We start from the raw sequence: 23,992 nt of genomic DNA on the forward strand, positions 1-23,992 counted from the left end.
CAGATTTAGTCATACTCAAAATCAGAGGGGAAAATTGACTTCTGTGAACTTCCTCATGAAAACTCATAAAGTGGCTCAGGGGTGTGTATGGCCTCCACACCTCTACGTGCCTGTGTGCACTCCCTACAATGCGTGGGCAGGATCTCCTCCCACACCTGGATCAGGGCATCAGTCAGCTCCTGTCTGTGGGAGAGAAGTCTGACAACATTCTCTACATTCACAGTTCACACTTCAAACTTTCCTCTTTAAATAAAGCTTATATTTAGGGCTGGCTCAAGTGAACTCGGAACCATCAGTTAGTTACGCTGCCACGGACCTAGACTGCTGGGGAACAGCCATTATGCAGTGAGCACTCTCTCTCCTCCTCTTCACAGCACTCACACTTTATCTTGATAATAACTTTTTCTTTTTTTTTTTAGTTTGTGCTCTTCCTCTCTCTCTCTCTGTTCTTATATTACAGGTATCCCTGATTCCAGAGCTTCAAATACTACAACTGTTAATGTTATTATTATTATTATTATAATATATTATAAAGCCACTCTTGCTAACATATTATTACATTATCCTCATCCACTTGTCCTTTTCTGAGGGTCACACAAGGAGCTTGAAGTGGCATGATGTCACACCCTGGACTAGATGATGAAGATATCAGTGATGATAATTGTCATTAGTTTTTAATTTTTTCAAATGATATTGATCTTATTTCCTCTTTGAAATGGGATGTTTTGTTTGTCATCTACTGAATGTGTTTCTGTACATGTGTCCGTCCTGGGAGAGGGATCCTTCCTCTGTGGCTCTTCCTGTTTTCCCCATTTTTTCCGTTTCCCTCACTCGATTACATTTGCTGTTTGTAAAGTCTTCATAAAGTTGTTTTTCAAGATATACATATGAAGATAAAATGTTGTCATGTATAGACATAGGTGATCACTAACTACATTGTCTATCATCTTTCAACATTCACTTTTAATACAGACATTAAAAGGCATGTTTCTAAAAATGTCCTCTCCAACTACATAAAGCAGTACTTTTAGTAAAACTATTACTTTGCTGATCATAATTTTAAACCTCCTTTATGTACAAAAGGTTATTGAAATGTTTGTTTTCACACAGTGAACGGTGTAGAAACATTTTGTAACAAACATATTTATTAAACCGTGTACATAAGCATTTAGCATGTACTACACTTTCTAAATGTGAAATGATGTTCTACAACAGTTCTTTGTCACATTTAAGGAAAAAAAACATATGGAAGAATTTTAATATAACCCTAAATAATGTGACCAATAACCAGTGAATAACAGATTTCATGAAGATACTAAAAGAATAATAGTTGAAGTACAGAGTCACTTAAATATGCACTAACTTGTAAATTCTTCCCATCTATTTCAGCACTGGTAATGAGTTAAATGTGTGGAAATATTTTAGTAACTGAATCATTTGACCAGATATTTGTGTCTCTGGATCTGTTTTTTCGGCCTCATCTTCGTTTATACATACTTGAACTTTTGAACTGAACCAACACACCACTCGGCAGAAGCACTAACAGAGAGTCACCTCCGGGTTTGCTTCCACATCTTGTAAAGAACTCTCCTCTCTCGAAGTGTCATCTGTGTTCTCACTTTCTGTCAGCTCTGTCAGCTCTGTCAGCTCTGGTGGATCCTGGGATTCTACAATCTCCTGTTGGTTCATGTCAACATCTCCATTCTCAGTAGGTCCCCCTTCTGTTTCTGGTTCACTGTCTGAGTCAATAGAAATAGTCTCCGTGTTTGTACTGAAATTTAAACTACAGTTTGTATTACGCTGTTTGTTTTGGTCCGTGCTTGGATTGCCAGACTTGAGGCCCCCAGATCTGCCGACTGAAGAGAAATCAATCTTGCTCTCCTCAAACATCAAGTCATGCTTAACTTTCTTGAGCGCATGCATGTCGAAGCCAAGCAGCACAGACATCTTCTTGGTCTCACAGAGTTTTGTACAAATCTTCTGTTTGGTTGCAAAGTGACTAGCAATGTCAGACTTCCACAACCACAGACTTGCAGACAGCTTTTCCTCTTCTTGAGGAGAGAGGTACGGTCGCCGGTTGAAGTAGGCAGTCAGGAAATCTTTCCTGGCCTCATAGGTCTTGTGCTCATAGCTTCTTGGATCCAAAGCAAGACCATCAGAATCGGCTTGATTCCCAATAGTGGTGGAAGAAAACTTTGACTCCTTGTTGATCTTCATTCTCTTTGGATTGGATGTGGCCTGTGTTGCTGGCTGCCTCTTCAAGAAGCCAGCCCCTGAGGAGTTGAGAGTCAGGGCAGACTTGAAGCCTTGGCTTGCCTGGTTCCTTCCAACAGCTCTGCACTGCACAAGATGCAGTGTTATCGTGGAGGCCACCATGTTACTAGTGTAGACTCCTAAGCAATGAATACATTTGTATGTCATCTTTTTCTCAACAGGGTGCATTGTTTGGAGCACCTGGTGTCGTTCCCTTAAATGCATGGCCAAAGCCTCAGAGATGGGACCTTTGAGGATGGTGAAACACAGCGGACACAGCGTCTTCCCTACCTCACTCTTGTGAGTTGGGAAACTTCTACTGAGTTCGCTTTTTCTGTCAGTCATTCTAGGAGCAGTCAGTTTGACCACAGGTGGGGAACTGTTTTGAGCAGATGCAGACTGATCTTGACCATTGGCAGATTCCTTCATGTTAAAAGTTAGAACAACAAGCTGGACATTACTGGACTTCTCTTGTTTAATGGTGAGATCAAATGTTAGGGGTGTTGCACCAGGGGGTCCGACAAAATCATCAGGGTGCGTTTGCGCCACGTGCTCCATGATTTTTTCAACACTGTGGAAAGTTGAGTGGCACTGTGGACAGGTGAGCCCATGAATCAACATGTGGTTGAGCAGAGTGTCACTGGGCAGGTAGCGGTTGCAAAGCAAGCACTTGCTTGTGAAGTTGTGGATTTTCATGATGTACTTGGCCAGTGCCCATACTCTCTTAGCCTTGTGTGCACTCTCAAAATGGGCACTGTAGAGGTTTTCAGGGAAAAGCTCATTGCAAACTGTGCATATTTTCCACTTCTGTGTTTGGGCTGTGCATATACCTGTAGCATTACTGTCAGTCACAGTGCTGTTGCAAGGAACGGAAACACGTACCTGTTTGGCTACAACGTGGGACTTATTTTTAACAACAGAGGGTGCTGGCTTCAAATAACCAATTACTGGTTGTGCTGTTGGGTCAACTTTAAGTGGGTGGCCCCTACTAACCAACGTAGAAGAAACTGGTAAGGTTTGAGCCTTGGAGACAAGAAGATTAGCATGTCCAATCATGGTGGTTACTTGAGCACCAATGCGTTCATGGTACTCTATAACGTGCTGCACTAAAGCCTCGTAGCTACGTGTGGAAAACTGGCAGCGTTTACAGAGGATGTTGTTACCACTGACAGAATTGGCACCATTTTTGACAGATGATTCAGACACCATACCAAGATATGGTGCGACAGTATGCTTAAAATGTTCCCTATAAATGTGCCTTCTCACAATGTTGTAGAGACTGTCCCGGAATGTGCACTTTTTGCAAAAGTACATTGCTCTTTCCACGCCGTCTCCATGCCTGATTTTATCATGTGGTTTGTCAATCTTCCGTAACGCAGTTCTCTGCATGTTCCCATAGTTCTGCCGTGATGTACTGGGTAAATGGAATATCTTAACGTGTGTCTCTAAAGTTCTCTTGCTTGCAGTAAATGTGCAGTAAGGACAGTTGAGCAGAATTTTACTGTCAAAGCTTTTCCTGTGTACGTTGCGGAAGTGATTCTTGTAGCCTGAGTAGTACTTTGAAGAGAACGGGCACTCTGTGCAGCAAAATGGTTTTGATCTGTAATCCTATCAGACATTACAGGGAAAAGAAACAATGGCATTAGGTGACATTTGGCAGTTTTTGTGAAATATTTGAAAACATTTAATTACAGTTAGAAATGTACCTGTGTTTTAGAATATGATGGATCCCATGCACAGATATCAAGGCAAAGACTGCTTTTTACAAACTGCTCATCAGGGCAAAACTCTTTGAACTCCTGTGGAGATAAAACATAGAATATCAATACTAATGTGTTATTCTCAGGAAGCATTCAGGTTTCATGATACAGTGTGTCACGTTAACCACAATGTCGGTTGACAAAGTTCAATGATCTGACACAGTTAAGTTTCTATATCTGTCACATTTTAAAATAATATCTTCTTGACTTATGAGCCCTTCGTGGAGTTTAACATCTAACAACTTACTTTTAAAAATGAAAGCAAATAATGTTATGTATGAATAACTTAACAAATGCCTCAGAAGATTTTCCCACACATGTAAGATTTGTACTCACCTCAGCAGCTTCTTTGCAGAACTCCAGACCAATATCTCCAAGAGCATGTTTCACTTGTTTTCTTGCTCTTCGTATTCTTGTAAGGTTATTCACTGGCACTTGATACATCGCTCCTGAAAAACATTGAATTTTAGTCAGAGGTAGTCTTTTTGTAAGTTAGTATTAACTTACAAACATCATGACACTCAATATAAATACACTAAATATTTTTCTTAATTCCACAAATCACTGTTGTCCGATGAAAAAAAGGTGGTGCTGATTTAGACTCGGGCCCAGTGCAGTGTGAGAAGACCTGCAGCACATTAGCCTCGTATGTTTAACCGTCAATCCTGAACAGGTGAGGACAGGTCTATCCTCTGTCCTGCTCCACTGTGAGCACTGATGTCCACAATGACACGTTCATAAAACACGTTATGCTGTGATTGGGGGGGTAGCGTTGTTATGCTAGCCTCAATTAGCACCGCTGCGCGCTTTTGTCGAACGCTCGCGCTAACGCCGCACAGCAAGCTAGCGATGAATATATTTATTTTTACACAAGAAAAGCACCGGCAATGTTTTACTCACCGCGTGAAACTGACTCGGCTCACGGTGACTGTCGTACTACACGTGTAGTGCTAACAAAGACGCCTGTGGTCTGGTCTGGAGCAGAATGAGCTGATGTTCGCTCTGAGACTCTCAGACTTCACGGTTAAGCTAAGCTAAGCGCATCTGCTCTGCAGCAGTTGCTCGGTGCAAGGACAAAAGTTGTAGCGTTGTGCTAAACATCTCATGAAAACCAAGGACTCTAGGGGCGAAGACTGCCGACACAACGATGTCCCGGTATCCAGTCTTTACTTCTCAAGCTTGCACCGGTGCTCAGCCCAGCCTGCTAGCTAACAGCATCACCGTCAGTGAGCCAACTCGATCCAAAATGGCGACGACAAATAGGCGGAAGTCGTCGCACAGAGCTGAGGATGAATGGTGAAAAGTTTCATATTTTTATTATACTTAAGTGTTAGTTACACAATCTTATGATTATTTTTCTACAGATCATGTGTGAAATACAGACATTCTGTTTATTTAACCACAACATGCTTTCATTCATTTCCCCTAACGTTTGCCAAATATTGAAACAAGGAGCTATTTGTGTATGTTAACAATGAAGAAAATGTACAAGGATGCACGTTTTCTGTTTGATCAATAGCAAGTAGAGCTGCAACTGACATACTGTAATATGAAACATCAGTTTATGTATACATTATTACAACTCACTGCATATTGTTGAATTATATACCTGTAGTGGCTAAATGATGTGGAGATTGAACAGGTTTTGAGAATTTAAAATCTAATCTGATCAAATGAGAGAAAACCTTTGACGATCACCTGAATAATGAGACTCCCTCTTCCCAACTCCCAAGAAACCACCAGCAACAAGTAAAACCAACCAAGTGGTTCAAGGAAGTCCACTGCAGCTGGCATGATCAGGCCTCTTGTACTGGTACCTCCTGTGCAGGACCAGTCAGCTCCCAGCCCCAGGATCCACCTGGTGCCAATCTCAGCTGACATAGGGCAAAAGGCCATGTACACCCTGGACAGGTTGTCAGGTTGTCAGTCCATCACAGGGACTATTTCAACCACCCACTCTCACGGTCAATTCAGAGTGTCCAAGAAAGGCCCTTGTTCCAATCGTATCGTGCAAAACACGGGACAAGCTTTTATTTTTATAAAGTATTCTTATGACTCTGATGATACATATTGTTTTTCATGTAGGTGTGTCCAAAAATAAGAAGCTGACATTAAAACTTGTCGTCATTCCAGTGGCTCCATCACTTCCAGTACAACAGTGCGAGGTCCGGTCATCACCAGCCTGTTGAGGGTTCTGTAGTCCAGGTAGAGAACACACTGTCCATTCAAATGGCACACAAACTGCCGTACCTAAACAAGATTAAAGCAGGTACATGGGTGGGTCATAATATGATATATTATAAAATAATAATAATGTCATCTTCTCTATTTTTGCCATTGTAACATGTACATGTAGCTCACCTTAACACCAGCAGCTGCTGCAGGGCTTCCAGGGTCAACAGCTTGCACATAACAGGGAGAACTGCCTCTGACAACAAAACCCCAACCCAGAGTGTCTCCTAACACCTGTGGTCATCGTGAGATATAATAACACATCCATATTTAAAAGTGTAGATCTTCAATGTTTGAGATTGGAAAATTACTCTCCAAAATAATCAGGCTTGAATTATCCGGTTTTAGACTACAAGGGAACATTTTTATATTGAAATATAAATGTAAATGGTAAAGTATAGTGCTTTTTCACTCAAAACTGCTTTTCACTACGGTTTGCCATTCACACCCAGTCACTCACACATTCATACAACATTCACGGGCTGCCAGCAAAGGTGGGGGGGGGGGGTTAAGTGTCTTGCCCGAGGACACAGTGGCATGTAGGCTAGTGGAGATGGGACTCGGACCCACAACCTTCCAGTTGAAAGACGACTCACTCTACCACTGTTCCACTATCGTCCACAAGTAACTTTCAGGTCAGAAATAGCACAGGTGAAGACATTACACCAACTCACCGTTAATACTTTCTTGATGAAGGGTGCACCGGGTGCCAGTAACTTTTCACATGTAACAGTTCCTCGAAGGACTGTAAAATCATAAAAAGATTTTTTTTACACAACCAGACACTAAATACTGACGGCTTTTCCAAGCATTTGCCTAACGAATGTGAAGTCATACTCTTACCTGATTTAGGATTGCATCTCGTCACAGAGGTGGAGGACACAAGGGGTGGAAATGCAGCAGAGTGAAGCTGAAGGGAATTCAGGCTGCCTCGACGTCCACTGGTGACTTGTTTCAGGTCTTTACTTGACCCCACTACAGTGAAATTTGTCCGGAAAACATTTTTCATCATTTGTTCTTGCAACATTAAGGAAAAGCAAAGGGATCAGGGAATATTATTTCAGTTTTTTTTTTTTACCAGAGTGAAAAGCACTGTTGGTGGTGAGGTGTCTGCACTCAACAGATGGACTATCAGAGTGGTTGTCTTCATGAGCCACACCTCCATCATTGTCCTGCTTACTCTCATTTAAGAGCTCAGACAGGCGGCGTCTGCGGCGGAAATTGATGCAGAACTGATAGAGAAGTCCACTGTCGATGAAATCATGCTTATTTGCCACTGACATGAAAGAGAGAGAGAGAGAAAGCACAAAGCAAGAGTGGAACACGTGTAAAGACTCAAAAAGAGTCTAGGGCTGGGCAATATATCAATATATAGTGATCAGGTACTTGTGATGACTTTTCCTGATTTTAAAGGCTATTGCATTAATAATCATCATATTTATTATGTTGTGCACATTTGTGAAAAACACAAAATACTATAATAATTGATGAATAAATTATGATGATGATTAAAAAATACATGGAATCAACAAACTATATTCATATTTCTTACACTTCTTTAATTTTAGGCCTAATTATTTGTGTTTTAGGTCAATTTGACCATATTTATAGGCAATTTCATTGTTTCTAACGCACGTAAATATCCTTCATTTAACATTAAAAAGGCCAAAGTAATAAGCCAGGTATTATCTGGAACGAAAGATAATATAGTTTTGTAAACAGTTTCATTTTTACAGAGTATTGTCACAAACATCTAATAATAAGCCATGTCACCCAGCCTCACCTTTAAGCTATTCAGAAATATACATTTATAACGTTATATATATACAGTATATATATCAATATCGAATTATATAAAAAAAGTAATAAGTGATAAGATTTTTTTCTTCTATTGCCCAGCACTATACTATGACTGTATTTTATTAGATTGCAGAGATTGCTCATGTGGCTTCATCTCACCATGATGAATAATGCCATTCTCCAGCAGTGCACGGCAGAGCCCCAGCCCCTGACGCCGGCTCTCTGCCTCTCCATTCTGAAGAAGCCAGTCAATCAACTGGCAGCCAGGAAAAGCACGCTGATAAGAAACAGCCTGCTCCTCTCTGAGCTGCATTATAGAGTTCTTATCCCCTATGAGACTGAAGAAAACAGAGGTTTCTGACAACACAACATGCAAATGATATCAACATGATAAACACAAGACAAGGTGACTGAGGTGCAGAGTTTCTGATGTGTAAACCCTACAATGATTGACATTACACCTATCAAAAACAGAGCAGCTCTTACTGTTCATATAGCCGCTGTCCTCGCATGAAGATTTTCACCTCCATATTAAACGGAACTGTGCCGTCGTCCTTCCGGAAGCGGTACAGCAGTTTGGCATCTTTGAAAACTGACCTCTTGTCACAAACTAAGAAATGGCAGCATACAGTTTCAGGTGTTACAGGTGTCTTTCTCCTTTGTTCAAAAGGTCTTTAGTTATCTCTCTTCCTGGGCTTGCCTTGGTGCCTCCTTACCGTGATGAACAATCTCATGGTCCATGAGGTGCTGCATGAGACACACAGCTGTTGCTCGGTCCGGAGCTTCCTTATGGCTCACGAGCCAGTCTATAAGCTCCTGTGCTACAAAGCAGTTGGGGTATGTGCGCAGGTGGTAGCGTCGGTCCTTTATCAGCTTTGCATCATGAAGTCTCAACCTTGAAACAAAGTTCATAATCATCCTGACAACAATCTAAAACCATCACGAAGCATTTTTTTTTTTTTTTTTTTTTTTTTTTTTTTTTTAAATTTTAGATACTTTATTAATCCCCTTAGGGAAATTACTCTCAGTCTCAGACTGACTGATATTCTCTGCATTTGACCCATCCTAGAATTAGGAGCAGTGGGCTGCCGCAATGAGTAGCGCCCGGGGAGCATTGGGAGTTGGGTACCTTGCTCAGGGGTACCCCAGCCCTTTTTTTCTGTGTGTTTAGATTACCTGAGTTGTTCCCCAGCAATCATGACTTCAGCCTTGTGTTGTCTTATCACGGCTTTCCTCCTAATGCTGCTTGTTCTCTCCATGTTTGTTATCTCGGAATGAGAAAGTAAAGTGTAAATCACTTAATGTTGTGCACCTAAGTGTTGACAAAATAGCCCCCGAAACATACACTCACTGACATGTGGGAGAGATGTTGTGTATACAGAGAGAAAGAGAGGCAAACTGTCAGCAAGGTTATTATAGTTAACGCAAATAAAAACTAAAAACGAGTTTTAAAAAAAACACCATAACTAACTAAAAGTGAGTTGTGTGTTAAAATGTTCTTAGTTTTTGTCTTTGTAAATTTATTTCACATGTAAGCATTTTTAAAAAAAAAAATTTTTCTCTGCCAGCAATTTTGAAAGATTGGATTTGAGGCAACCTTTTTCATTCATAATCAAATGTTTGTTTTTATTTACAGTGTGTGATATAACATAACATTTATTATGTAGTTAATTGGGTTGAGTTGGTTCATCTAAGTCAGGGGTGTCAAACTCAAACGACCTCAGGGCCAAAGAGCGTCTACTCTGGTCAAGATGTTTAGTAGTGGTTGGGCAATATGACCTTAAAATGACATTCATGATGATATTTCACTGAATTTCAAAATAAAAGTGTTTGTTTTGATGTGGAACGACGTGTCGTTCACATTAATAGCATATTTATGATGCAAAAACAGAGAAATACAAACAAAATCAACTAAATAATAATGTGCACAACTGTAACTAAAACACCTAACAAGCTCATATATTAGTCTAGCATATATATATAATATTATATATGGATTTTGCTGTGTGCAGCCCCGGTGTCACCCTTGCCCAGCCTAAGGGGGCAATCGTTTCCAATTTCCCTCAAAAGAGTGATTTTGTTTCTTTGTTTTTCCCACGAAAGAGTGATTTTGTTTTTTAGCTTTAGCTAAAAAGTATTAAATTTTCAGCAATCTACCAGTAAGTTCAAATGGATTCTTTTTGTGACTTGAAATTTTGGATTTACCAAAGTGACACAAACTTCCAGCCCCTCCTGTGTCCTGTTAAGGACAAACACACTGATTTTCTCTTTTTTTTTTTTTTTTTACAAACTTTGGTCTCTAGTTGGAAAAGGGCGTTTAACAAGAGAAACAAACATATTCTTAAGATATCATAGATGCACATGGTGACATGTTAGTACCGCATACAACAACACTTCAAAGAATCTGAACTGATCACTATTTCTTCTCAGTTGTTGTGACAGCAAATATGTTTGTCACAAATCTTATGTGACAAAAAATCTGGGGTGTGCATGTTAGAGCTTGAAGATGCACTGATACATCTGAATAAAAATCACATTAAGTATTAGCCAAAAGTGAAAAAACTAAAACAAAAAACCAGAAACTCATGTCTGTCAGTGGCAGCAGATGTTGTTTGGTCTTTATGCTGCAGTGTTACAGCACAGGTTATGTGGGTGTGCCTCACAGTGAATGAATGGTTATGTTTATGGTTTTAGTAAATGGTTATCGACCAGTGTATGGTTATATCATAGGTTTATAGAGCAGTGTATGGTTGTATTACAGTATAAGGCCATATTTATGGTTATATTTTTAGGTTATAGAGTTAATTTGGGACAAGAAAAAAAACATATGAGTGGGATCTGCCAATGACAAACTGCATTTTTCACAAATATAATTTGTCCCTTGAAACAGCCTGCCAAGTCTGTTTTTGTTATGGAGAACTTGGAACTGAATTAAATCAAGACGGGCGCAAGAAGAAGTGGAATTGACCCTAAGCGATGCCTCTCTCCACCATCTCTACGTTACATCAAAAACGACCTTTCCCAACTGTGCCTGACCCCCAGAAGTGAGGTCGTATTGGAGGATGAGATGAGGTCACTTAACATCATATAACATCATATAACTCTGAAATCTTACCACAAGCTCTTGGAAGAGAGCGTGAGTCAGTGACAAGAGATCCTGCCGGAGACTGAGGGGATGATTTGAAGTGTGTACGAGCGTGATTACTGTACATACTTGGAAACATTCAAGAGTTGGATAAATTGTGTTTCACCCGAAGATCATTAAATGAATCAAATGAGGCTTCTGAATATCACGGCCATGCCTCTCTCTCTCCACAAGGTGAACACTCTATCTGAGTTAGAGAGAAGGTGGGAAAAATGGTTGTTATAACTGCGACTAAATGAGATGGGGTCAGAGAGTTTGAAATGTTGCCTGAAATGTTTCCAAATTTACAAAGAGGAACAGGACACAAATCAGAGCTGCCAAAGACGAGGGACGGCAAGAATTATTCTCCATACCAGGTATGGAATTTAGTGATGGATTTGCTTCTCTGCGGTACTGCTCTGCATTCTCTTGGGTTCTTACCAGTCCAGATGAATTTTGAGATTGTTTTGTCCACCCTTTGAATAAAAGATTTTGATAAAAAAAAAAAATTGGAAGACATTGGAAAATAAACAAAAAATCTTGGCAGAACATTCATTTTAATAGAGTTGATTCTGCTCGCGAGAGAGAGAGGGACAGAGTCCCAGCGCCATAACCAGTTTTGTGAAGTTATTTTTATAGAGCAAGGGAATAGAATGGGAGCAAAAACTGGTATTAGCTAATGGAAATGGTAGTACACCTGATGTTTAATTTATAACCTGAGAATGATCCAAAAGTTGTCAAAATTTGTAAAATATCATCTACACAACTACCTGGGTCTGTGACGTACAGAATAGCAACATAAAGAGACACTCTATGTTCCTGTAAATACCAGTGAAGCACGGAGAAGATTTCAGAGTAATAGAAAGAGTCTCTTTTGCTATGGTGAAAAGTAAAGACATTGGGCAACCTCGGGTCCCTCCTGACAGTGGGAAATATTCAGATCTTTGAAAGTTAGTTGTTACACAAGCAGTTGGGGTCGAATATAAAAGTATGTATCCACGAGATGACTTTAAAGCTAAAACCAACATAAAAGAAAGAATCCCACTTAACCCAGTCAAAGGCTTTCTCTGCATGTAAAGATATAACAATTTCCTTTTGTAAGGAAACAGCACAATATTTAAAAGTCTTCTCATGTTCGATGATAATTGACGGCCTCTAACAAAGCCAGTTTGATCTACAGGAATTACGTCTGCAGACAAGGATTCAAACGACATCCCAGAACTTTAGCTAGAAGATTTATGTCTTTTTTTGTTATAAAAGTCAGCCAGAATCCCATCTGCCCCTGATTATTTTTCATTAATTTAAGACAAGAAATTATTTATATTGTATGATTATAGAGCAGTGCATGGTATAAGTAAATGGTTATGGACTAGTGGAGCCAGGAATCGAACCCTACAACCTTTGAATTGAAAGACGAGTCGATCTACCACTGAGCTACCGTCACCTAGTTATATTGTAGGGTTATAGAGCAGTGAATGGTCTGAGTGAATGGTTATATTGTAGGGTTATAGGAAAGTTAACACTTGTGTGTTGTGGTTTAAAATGAGCCAAGGCTCCGCCTCTCTCAGTGCTATGCTCTCAGGCTGTAAGCATCCTGTTGTTAGTATACATTTTGCTCCATAGCGCCACCTTGTCCTGATGGCTTAAATACTAGTATGTGTCCCTGAACCATTCTGACTCTGTTCCACGGTTGTGTGTTATGAAAACTGCCCTGAGACAATTGCCCTGAGACAATTGCCCTGAGACAATTGCCCTGAGACAATTGCCCTGAGACAATTGCCCTGAGACAATTCTTCAACCATTCTCACTCTCTGTTAGTGTTGGTGTGACTTCTGTTTCACTGTGTTTGGAATCAGCAGTTCCTGAGGGGGTCAGCTCGGTTCAATTGAATTGAATTGTTAGCATAGGCTTCAGGGACTCTTGTAGTGTTGACTGTTGGCCACAAGATGTCAGTATTTATCTGTGCACTAACCACCACATTGTCGAGAGAAACGTCTTCTTCCAGCCTCGCTATTGTTGATTACGTGAAAACATGCTGTGTTGACATTTTAATCTTAAACAGATTCAGAGATAAATCCAAAACAAAATTATGTTAAAAATACAAGTAAAGCTGTGATCAATGTAACAAAAAAAATAGACCATATAATTATTGTTGTAAACAAAATGGCTCTCATGTACTAATACTGTACAATAATAATAAAAGACAGCAGTTTAAGTGTAAATGTAATAAGGCGTGTTGCTGGGAACATGTGAAATGAGAGAGGACTTGAGACACGGACTGTGTGCTGCTGCGCATTTATAGGTTCTGGTCAAATGATCCTCACGAAGAGCTCGTGGACAGAAAACTCACAGCAGCTTTTATGCAAATGACCCTGTCCACTGTGTTTTCATTGGAGAGCAGAGTGGAGGTGTAGTCGAGGAGGCGTGACATCACGCAAATGCAGCTTTATGAAGTAAGTGCGCTCATCCCGGAGCCAGAGCCTCAGCGGACTTTTACTTTGTGGTGACTGCTCTCCCAAACTCGGACAGACTGCCCTGTGCGCGCGCACGTGTTTTTCCCATCCCAGCTGAAATCCGAATCTGGAATTATTGCATTTTCATTCGCAGTTAGTGAGTGCGCGTTCAATAACTACATGTGGACTTTTGGAACATTTTAAAGTGAGCCTTCTTTTTCCTTTTGAATATGACAGATTCACATCTGGGACTGCAGAAACCCAACATGGACTTCGTCAGCGACTACGACTTATTGAAGTTCGGTGTGAAGAAGGAGGTGATGCAGGGAGTCGACCGCTCCTTCGTCGGGCCGTGCAGCCAGCTCCAAAGACCGGGCTCTGTCTCGTCCACTCCCGGCAGCACTCCCTGCAACTCGGTACCGTCATCACCAAACCTCAATCCAAACGAGCAGAGAAATAATCCCGGGGGCGAACACTTCTGGATTCCCAACAGCGGGGGTTTCCCTCAGCAAATGTATCCACAAGCTCTTGGCTTCACACCCGAGGACGCAGTCGAGGCCCTCATTGGCGCCACGGCGCAGCAGGGACATCCATCTGCGCCCCACAACCATCATCCGTCGTCCTTCCAAGTCGAATACGACGGCTACGATCACCTGAACGAGCCTGTCCAGCAGTATCCGGGTATGCCGGGTCACCCCGACCTGCAGGGCTTATCCAGCGGTCACTGCCAGGACCCTTATCTCAAAGATGACCAGGACAGCGCGTCCCCCGAGTCGCCCGAGGACTCGCAGGTGTTCGGTGCGCACCATCATCTCCAGCCACAGCACGGCCGCCACGACAGGCGATCCTCCTCCGAGCACTTCTCAGATGACCAGCTGGTGTCCATGTCGGTCAGGGAGCTGAACCGGCTCCTCAGAGGCCTCGGCAAGGACGAGGTGATGCGTCTGAAGCAGAAGCGCCGAACCCTGAAAAACCGAGGTTACGCACAGTCGTGTCGCTACAAGCGCGTGCAGCAGAAACACGTTCTGGAGCACGAGAAAACGAGCCTGGTGTCACAGGTGGAGCAGCTCAAACACGAACTCAACAGACTGGTCCGGGAAAGGGACGCATACAAACTCAAGTGTGAGAAACTGGCCGGTGCCAACTGCTACCACGAAACCGGCTCCACCAGTGACAACCCGTCTTCACCCGAGTATTTAATGTGAGTCTGTTGATTTCCTGCAGAGCGGAGTCTTTTCTGTTGACACCAAACAGCACCGTGGACGCATCGAGTTCTAATTCTGTCGTGTTGGTCACAAGGAGCTCGCTGACATAAGTGTAATAGATGCAACAAGTCAACAATGACATGAAGTTTACATGCATGCAGGACATGTATGAGAATGTTGTTTTTAATTATTATTTTATCCAGGCATATCTACAATTTCTCTGAGCGTAGACACGTGAAATCAACTATTCCCCCTTTTACCAATATACCGTTTTAATCCTGTATCAGTTACTGCTGAATGTTGATTTGGTGATTTTGCTTTGTTCTCTTCTGACGCCTCAACAAGTTGAAATGATGTTTTGTGTTCATCTCTAAAAATTCAAATGACACCCAAACGATTGATGCCAGAAATGATGTGTCATGTCCTTATGAAAGTGATTCTGCTGGACAGATGTGGTCTCTTTAAATATAATATACAATTATGCAAAAATCGTTTTTCATTTACTATGGATCAATAAACTTATTGTGACTTTTTAAAAAAACAAAACTGTCTCATCTGCTCATAAATTCTTATTTGCCTCACGTGAACATTCCTCTTTGTTTCCACAACTTAACAGTTCAACTCTGTCAGATTCCGAGATTTTAATGAACATCTTCACATTTCCATCTATAAATGTAGCTACACCCAACAGACAGGGGGGTTTTACGCATCACTTAAACCACTAATGCAGATTTCAAACACATAAATCAGGTTGACTTTATTTGTGCACAGTGCAGATTGCACAAGCACAAAGATTTAAACTCCACAATAAATGTCTTTTCAAAAATGGTACCATGACCCCTTCAAATTTGAGAATACGTGTGGTGGGGATTGAAAGGACGAGCAGCTTTCTCTCTGTCTCTGACCTTTGTCCTTCGTAGAGTGCTGCTTCCTGTGGGACCCTGGCATGTGAAAGCACAGGGGGATGACATGGCAGAGGCTGTGGGCTGCAGATAAAATGGAGTGGAAATCAGGCTTCCCCTCTGCTCTCTTCCTCAGACACACAAACACATCACCTCTGCATTTATGAACAAAGGAAGAGAGAAACAACAACGGCAGCACACTGCTTGTCATTTCCCTGCCCGGCTAATATCACTTGATATGTTTTTCTGAGCGTGGGTTTTCTCCAGGTTCTCCGGTTTCCTCCCACAGTCCAAAAACATGGCCATTAGGTCAGTTGGACACTGTAAATTGACCATAGGTGTGAGAGTGGAGGGTTGTTTGTCTCTACATGTGTCCCTGTGATGGACTGGTCAACTGTCCAGGGTGTGACCCCGCCTTTCGCCCTGTCAGCTGAGATTGGCACAGCTCCCCCCCCCCCGTGACCCTCATGAGGATAAAGCGGTAGAAAATGGATGTTTTTCTGAAATCCTCAAGCAAATTTCCTGAACACAGATCATACTCAGCTCAGGAATACAATACTATTTGGTAGGTTGTGATAGTTCCAAGGCCATGATGACGATGTGTGATACGTGGCCTCGTCGTAAAATGACTTCTGTGTGCAGGAGATCCTTTCATTTTCACTCTGTTAGCCCTTTGCATGTCTTCATCCAGGCAGGTGGCTCCTTTAACGGCAGCCGCCTTTAGCCTGGAAACCATATTCTCTTTGTAAGTCTGACCCCATCACAGCGTTGACCTCACCCTCTTTTGAGGGAAAGCAGCTCTAAAAATCCCACCACAGGTGCAAGAGCACTTTCTCCCTGAAAACAGGCCTCGACGCTGAAGGTCGGCCGCCTGCTCTGGGAGCGCCTGACGCAGATGACTGCGTTTGTGTGCATCACGGATGTAGCAGAAAATAGCCAGATGGTTATAGCGATGAAAAATTATTCTAATGTTACTGGGAAGTGGTCATTAATCAGCAGCTCTTTATGGCACACGGCTGCATTTACAGGCACCAGTGAGGTTCCCTCTGTTTGAAAACATGCATGTGTTCTAATTATATATCATTAATATACCTACTCTTATGACAATTCACCCCCAGTATTTATAGAAGATATGTATTAGTACCATTTATTATGTCAAGAGGTTTTGTTTTTAGACTGAACTATTACAAGTGCCCATTTGCAGGAGAAACAGGGACTGAGAGAATGCGTCTACATGTGCACTTGCATGTGTTTTAAACGGCACGTAATCATGCATTCGAGTTCTCATTTCTGTGCTCACTCGTGTACATTGCAGGCATCATATTTGGAGTTCCAGGCAATAGCAGAATAATACAGCACAAGTGTTGGCAAGGAGAGCGGTTTGTGGTGCTGTGTGACAGTGTGCAGAGTGCTATTGTAGAAACGATTAGCCAGCTCTTTTCTCTCGCATGTGATAGGCTGGTCGGCCTGATGTGGGAGCCTCACAACCCCCCCACCCCCTCTCTTCCTTTTCCCTCCTCCTCTTCGTCCTCCCCTCCACCAACACCCCAAGCCCACAGCGCCTGAGGCTGGCTACTGAGTCAGCAGGAGGGAAAGGTGTCTGCATGGCTGTGGCATCAGAACAAGGGGGAAGCAAAAGAGCTGGAGAAGGATAAAGCCCGACAAAGAGAAGTGGTTGCAATTTTTGATTTCAAGCGCAGATGATCGCCAAAAAAGGTCACGACAAAATGATTAAATTCAGGTGAAAGAGGAAGCAGCGACATCTCCGCCCCAATTATTTTTAAATCTCTTCTGCATTTGTCTTTTCTTTCTTTTCTTTTTTAGCTATAAGACACTTCTACACAATAAAGTAAATAACCAGTGAAAATGTGTATGAATGTGAATGAGTGGAACGTAACACCACAGTCTTTGCTGAGTTCCGGCTTTTTCCACAGCCTGGTTGCGTCTCAGACAGTGGACACAGGCAGAGGAATGCTGCAGATACTCACCATTGTGTGGGGACAGGCAGAAGAATGCAGGCTGCCAGGCTACGTACAATAACACCAATGAACACAGAGCGGAGGCCTCGAGCCTCAAGCCGCAGTCAAACACTGGCCACTTCCATCTGTGCTATCAAACCCATCTCCACTGGACTGTATTGGTTTGGTCCAGCTGGATTGTGTATTATTGTTGAAACGCTCCAGACCAACTGTCACAAAGACTGTTTGAGATTAGATACAGAACAGAGCTGCCAAATGGGGATCAGCTGATCAGCTAAGTCAATATTGATCTGTTTCAAACGAACCCTGTTGCTCAATGGCTAAGTTCTACAGTCACAATGATGATGGTCACCCGTCGTCTGTGGCTGAATGTCCACTCACTGACCAGACATCTGACCTTCTACATGGAGCTCCACTCCAGCCTCAACCAGTTCTTTCACTGGTGTTTTGCAACAGCGTCTCAGCCTGTGTGATGGTCTACGAGAGAGGCTTCACGTGAAGTGCGGTGCAGAGATTGGGATGGTGGACAGGATGGATGAGGGGCTTCCTCTTTCACTTCCTATAATATGAGGGTCCAGTCAAGTGACTCTTTGTGAGAGTGTTAGCTTGTGTGTCACAGGAAAAGCAGCTTTGACGGCTGTGGTTTCCGCTCAGGATGTCCAGTTTTCTTTCTGCGCACAGTTGTGACACCGTGAATCACGCAGCAATCACACACGTCCACAGGCGTTTCCATGGACATGGCACACACACACACATGCACACATTCGAAAACACAGACGTGTGCGTACAAACGCAGATCGTACATTCCTAATAAACTTGTGACAGCAGTTTCTTCTTCTCTTTTTTTTTGCCCTTTCCTCCTGCATTTACTAGGGTGGTCATATTCTGAAGAATGCCACAGTAATTCAGATTGTACTTCTGGTAATGACTGTCATGACTATCACATGACAGTCTGCACAGCAGTCAACAGGGTAGATTAATGTGTAGCCTCTAAACTACAATAAAGTCTGTCCTAGTGTATCTTATTGGCTGTAATAAGGAATCTGGCTTCCTGGGGACGTTGTGTTCAGCATGTTTGTGCATGCACTCCCGAGGATCTGATTGGAAGGTACTACGATAAAGTGCTTGTCACGTTTCAGTTGTCACCAGTGAGAGAAGTGTGACAAAGTCCTGTTACAATACAGGCCGTGGACTTTGGTTATGGAGCAAAGGCCGAACCACTGTATGTAATTATTATACAGGCCCTTACCAGTGTGACAGAGACATAAAAGTAGCCTGAGCCTGTTAACAGAGGCGGAAAGAGGACTTTTACTGGCCTGAACAGTGAGGTAAATGAACTGTTCCGCTGCTCTGAGAGTGTCTAATCATCTCATGTACATTCCAGTCATCGAACCCTCAACACCTTGAAATGTCTTCCTAGAAAACAACAGGAGATGAGAAGAGAACAGAAGAGAAGAGAAGAGAAGAAGAGAAGAGCTACTCTCTCCTCTTTCCTTCTAATTCCCTGCTAGGATTTCCTGTCTTGTTTTATGGGGGTCATGCAGCTGGCAGGCGCCCTTATGTTTCTGTCCATAATGACAGGCGTCTATTAGTGCACAGTAGAAACATGAGGCACAGAGGTTAGCTCCGGCTCTTCCCCTCTTTTCCCTTTCCACAGTCCCTGAACCCCCCCCGTACACAACCTATCTATAGGGCGGATCATTGTGACTCTATGTTGATTAAGAGTCACTGTGTGCTCAGACCAACAGCCTGTGCACCCTGATATGTTTACAAAACTTGGAAAGCAGTTCTAGCCTTCAGGCGCTTTACTGTTTATACTCTCGTCTGGTAAAAACATCAGTGCGACGAGCATTGCAGATGAGAAAATGAACAGCTCCGAATTTTCTTTTCTTCATGTAATTAATCATTAAATACATGGTGGCTAAATCAAATCAAATCAAACTTTATTTGTATAGCACCAATTCACAAGGCACTTTATATAGTAAGGCAGAGACCATCCAATAATATAGAGAGAAGAAAAACCCAACAGTTCACACAATGAGCAAGCACTAGGCATCAGTGAAGAAATCTCTGGCAGAACAACCTTTATATATATATATATATACACATATACATATATACATATACATAGGGTATAGTATATATACATATACACATAAACATATATACATATACATAGGGTATAGTATATATACATATATATACACACATATATATATATATATAGTATATAGGGTATATATATACTACATTCATCTGGTTGAGATCAGGTTGAAGAACTTTAAGAAAACTAAGTTTTAAAGTGAATTTTCTCGACATTGTAGGAACAGATACACATTTCTGCTTAAATAATAAGGAAAGTGGATAGGACAGTTGGTGGCTTCTGAAATGGAAACCCCAGTTGTCACTGAACATGTACCATTCAACACCCTCCTCCATAAGTGTCAGTGGGTGTCAGTGATGTGAGAATATGGCAGCAGTGTCAAACACTCTGGTGAAGTCCAGCAGGCCCCGTTGGAATTGGGTGTGTCGCTCTCCCACTAATGTGTCATGTTAACGTCTCCCTTGTGTCATAACTCTTCCCGCATGTTTCTCAGAGGAACTGTGCTAAATGTAAAGCCGTATTATTTTTCCTTTCGGCTGATTTTAGTGCAGCTGCAACCGTCTCTGCCCTTTATGCAGTTTGAGGATTTGGCAGCGGAGCGTTCACACACCCATTCTTTGATTCTCGGGCCATCTTTGTCATCATGCTTGATGTTAAATCTTCGCTGAAACAACAGAGGAACAACCAAATGTGTGCTGTGGTTGCACTGTGAGGGAGGGAAGCTTGTCATTGGCCGACGCAGAGCTTATAAGGATCTATTTAAGGGAATGCGAGCCTTTATACTGCAGTGAACCCATGTGCTTGTTTGCTCTTTTTGTGGTTAAGATACAGGAAGTACTTCGTTCTGGGATCTAACGACATAAAAGAAAGAGAAAGAAAGAAAGAAATGTTACAGGAAAACAACGATAAGAGTTCCCACTTGAAGTTGCATTTCATTTGTAATCATTTCATTCAGCTACACGACTCTGCCTCTTGAGACCTAATCAATGTAAACAGATGGTTTCTCAATATAAATGATGAACTCTTTAGCTCTCGGTGGGAGTGGAAACAAATCCATCAATCTAACACTTGTTTTGGATCATAACTACAGTGTGTATGACGATTCAAGTTAGATTTGTAATGATAGGATAGCGCCCTACACTACTGCAGATATTTCCCCCTCCATTTTACAAAACATCACCGTCAAGATGACACAAAAATGGCTACAAGCTCCCAGAGATTCAGTCGACATCAGCGATCTTTAAAAGAGCAGACAGACAGGATGACTGTGTGCAGTTAAGCCCATGGTTTACTTCTGAAATCTGTAACAGAAATGTGATTTGTTGTTGCAGACAGACAATGATGTGGACTTGCTGCTGAGCAGACGAGAGCCCAGGAACACATGTACAGGGAGTTGATATTGAAGCCTGGACGCTGTGGTCCAAGTAAGATTGCGCCTGACAGATGCCTGTGAGTGTCAGTAATGTGGCGCAGCTAAATTTAACTGCAAAGTTGTAATTAGACCTACCAGTGCTTACCAAACATACAGAGAACTGCCATTGTTTTGATTTTATTTAGGTTTGTTTTTTAGCACATGAACATTCCACAATTGATATGATATTAAAGCGACACGATGTAGGATTTCAACGTTCAAATAATATCTCAAGGTGATCAACTTACAACAGGGTGAATGTCCTCTGTCACACACAGCCTGAGCAGGTCAATATGGAACTTAGAACTAAAAAAGAACTAAAACATTGTACTTTACGATGTGTATCACAGTATATACTGAGCAATGGGTTATATATTATATATATTATTGAAAGTTTACTCCAACTAAAGCACTATCGTTCTTTTGTCAGTTATTTTCGTTCCTAATATCTTGAAAAATAGAAACAATGTAATCATATTTGTATAAAATGCGATAACATAGGCTAGTATAGCTGGTCTGTTGCCACATATCATTTAAAACAGTTGTTACAAACAATACAATTTACCGCCTGTGGGGGAGCCTGAGAGCAAATCCTACATTGTGTTACTTTAATTAAGCTGTCATGTCATAATTTCCCAAATTACACGGATTCTTTAAATGTGCACTTTAGAAAGGTAAAAAGGTTTTGGTGACTAATTTGGTCAAATATCCACATGAGAGTGGACAGAACACAGGAAACCAGCACCCGAGAGCGCACTTCAAGTGTAACTAAAACCTTTAAACCACTTTTTTCAGGTGTAAATCAACGTGAGTATCTAGTTAATGTTATTTGTTGAGTTTAGTGTAAAGTAATAAAGTTATACAGGTTGTTATAAAAATCCAAATAGCTGGTGCATCCAAATATTGCCATAAGCTTTCTTAGTCCACTCTTGCGGAGGCGGGAATCATTGTTGACAAGCGTGTTCAGTGAAAATAACATATTAATATTTGTAATCTTCACAATAATATTGGGAATAGCAATTATTCTGGTGAGAATAATGGTGAATGGTGGATTTTCATAGACCCACTTGTAACCCAGCAGTGACCTCAGCCTGTGCAGCAGGTGTTGATGTAGGAATCTCCTGTCAGACAGGAAGCAGCAGGTGAAGCTCGGGGGACGAGTTCCCCAAACTACAGGCCATCGGCACTGGAGCTCCTCAGGGCTCCTCAGTTCTTTCTCATCTACTCTTCTCCCTCGACACCAACAGCTGCACCTCCACTCACAGCTCTGAGCTCCTGAGGTTTGCAGACACCACTCTCAGTGGACTCATCTGTGATGGGGATGAGTCCGCCTACAGGTGGGGGATTGATCACTTGGTGTCCTGGTGACAACCTGTCCTCCAAACCCATATAAACCCATAGGAGCTTCCTAAGGTACCAACCCCCAGTGGTTAGGCAAAGGTGTTAGTGAGGTTAGGGTTAGGGCCCACAGAGGGAGTGAGGTTAGGGTCCGGGTTAGAAAAGACTTGGCTAGGCAGTAAGTTACAGACAATGACAATAACACATACTTATCATGGCTCTAGTGTTTGATCAAATGAGCGTGATACGTGATATCAACACCACGATTTAACTATGGGTTGTGATCCACCACCACCACTGCAAACGATCAATAGGGTCTGGTTGAGGTTGAGGACGGGCTCCCTGGTGGACTTCAGGAAGAACCCAGACCCACTCACCCCCACAGTCGACACGTGGGTTCCGTCATTTACAGGCACAGCAGAGGATGTTCTAACTTCTGCAGCGGAGTACGTTTAACCTGCCAGTGACAATAATGGTTCACACACACCACATCATCTGTTCAGTGTCGATGGTCGTTGGCTGGAATCTGCCGTTCCACCAACAACTGTACACCCCCAGGACCCTGAAGAGAGTAGTTAATCCCCTCCCACCCTGGACACTGACTCTTTGACCCCCCCACCCCTCTGGCAGGAGGCTGAGGGCCATCACAACCAAAACGTCTTGCAGTAAAAACAGTTTCTTATCCTCAGCTCCTCAATCAGACCAGGATTCTTTTCTGACTGTCACCTCAGTAACTCACTTTTGCACACCCCATTTGCACATTGCACAATTTCTACAGTTTTCTAGATTCTGTTTTGTCATATTGCATAATGTTTTTTGACACATTGCACAATTTCCATCTTTGCAGAGTTCTGTGTTCATTTATATTCATATTTCTCTCTTGTAAATTGTCTTAATTTTTTCACTTTTTTCTTAAGGAAGTGTATTGCTGCCACATCAGCTAAATAGAAACAGTATTGTGTTTTAGCATAGTTCATTGATAGAACAATAGATGTATATTTGTATATATATACATGTACATATAAACATACATATATATATATAGTATATTGTGCATTTTCACTGCCACGATCTGCTACACATGAAACCTCATACCAATAAATCGGTGTCATTGCATCAGAGACAAAGAAAAACAGTGGTACATGTGAGTGTGAGAGCTTCATGTCTCCTGCACAGGCGAGGTCAGAAGGTCACTATAAGTCTGTTAGTGGTAGCAGTAATGGTGAGTGGAGCTTTATTTCAATCCCTGAGGAAAGGAGGGCAGCCTTGACTCGTGTGGACCACATGCATTCTTCTCCCACACAGAAACATTGCAACTGCTCGTCTTGTCACGTTGGCCTAAATAAAACTGCCAGCTTCCGTGTGACTTAATGGTATTTGTTGTTTTAAGACGGATTGTGTCATCTTCTACTCTGCTGAACCAGCACACAC

At 42.0% G+C, this 23,992-nt stretch overlaps 3 protein-coding genes across 3 annotated transcripts; 1 reads left to right on the forward strand and 2 right to left on the reverse strand.

The window, feature by feature from the left end:
* Positions 1 to 1,127: 1,127 nt before the first annotated feature.
* On the reverse strand, positions 1,128 to 5,237 carry adnpa (activity-dependent neuroprotector homeobox a). The gene is made up of 4 exons (XM_058632483.1): positions 4,914 to 5,237; positions 4,350 to 4,462; positions 3,960 to 4,052; positions 1,128 to 3,861 (listed from the first exon to the last, which is right to left on the reverse strand). Exons 2-4 carry the CDS (start codon positions 4,455 to 4,457, stop codon positions 1,540 to 1,542), a joined length of 2,523 nt encoding a protein of 840 aa, XP_058488466.1. The 5' UTR covers positions 4,458 to 4,462; positions 4,914 to 5,237; the 3' UTR covers positions 1,128 to 1,539.
* An 863-nt stretch (positions 5,238 to 6,100) lies between these two features.
* On the reverse strand, positions 6,101 to 9,304 carry si:dkeyp-97e7.9 (DEP domain-containing mTOR-interacting protein). Its single transcript, XM_058632485.1, has 9 exons — positions 9,222 to 9,304; positions 8,762 to 8,940; positions 8,532 to 8,655; positions 8,205 to 8,383; positions 7,324 to 7,521; positions 7,089 to 7,220; positions 6,920 to 6,990; positions 6,375 to 6,479; positions 6,101 to 6,263 (listed from the first exon to the last, which is right to left on the reverse strand). The coding sequence occupies exons 1-9, from the start codon at positions 9,302 to 9,304 to the stop codon at positions 6,138 to 6,140; spliced, it is 1,197 nt and encodes a 398-aa protein (XP_058488468.1). The 3' UTR covers positions 6,101 to 6,137.
* Positions 9,305 to 13,640: 4,336 nt separating this feature from the next.
* On the forward strand, positions 13,641 to 15,373 carry LOC131460851 (transcription factor MafB-like). Its single transcript, XM_058631699.1, has one exon. It carries the CDS (start codon positions 13,853 to 13,855, stop codon positions 14,825 to 14,827), a length of 975 nt encoding a protein of 324 aa, XP_058487682.1. The 5' UTR covers positions 13,641 to 13,852; the 3' UTR covers positions 14,828 to 15,373.
* The last annotated feature ends 8,619 nt before the right edge of the window (positions 15,374 to 23,992 follow it).

This window comes from Solea solea, chromosome 6 (assembly GCF_958295425.1).
Source record: "Solea solea chromosome 6, fSolSol10.1, whole genome shotgun sequence".
Classification (NCBI taxonomy): Eukaryota; Metazoa; Chordata; class Actinopteri; order Pleuronectiformes; family Soleidae; genus Solea; species Solea solea.

What these genes read in the sequence shown, in the direction of transcription:
- adnpa (XM_058632483.1), bottom strand. Translation starts at nt 4,457, where the DNA reads ATGTATCAAGTGCCAGTGAATAACCTTACAAGAATACGAAGAGCAAGA. An exon ending in TCTGCAAAGAAGCTGCTGAG is followed by an intron (nt 4,053 to 4,349) that starts GTGAGTACAAAT and finishes TTATCTCCACAG; the next exon opens with GAGTTCAAAGAGTTTTGCCC. An exon ending in CATCATATTCTAAAACACAG is followed by an intron (nt 3,862 to 3,959) that starts GTACATTTCTAA and finishes AATGTCTGATAG; the next exon opens with GATTACAGATCAAAACCATT.
- si:dkeyp-97e7.9 (XM_058632485.1), bottom strand. Translation starts at nt 9,304, where the DNA reads ATGGAGAGAACAAGCAGCATTAGGAGGAAAGCCGTGATAAGACAACAC. An exon ending in ATTGCTGGGGAACAACTCAG is followed by an intron (nt 8,941 to 9,221) that starts GTAATCTAAACA and finishes CTTTGTTTCAAG; the next exon opens with GTTGAGACTTCATGATGCAA. An exon ending in GAATGGCATTATTCATCATG is followed by an intron (nt 7,522 to 8,204) that starts GTGAGATGAAGC and finishes CTTTCATGTCAG; the next exon opens with TGGCAAATAAGCATGATTTC.
- LOC131460851 (XM_058631699.1), top strand. Translation starts at nt 13,853, where the DNA reads ATGACAGATTCACATCTGGGACTGCAGAAACCCAACATGGACTTCGTC.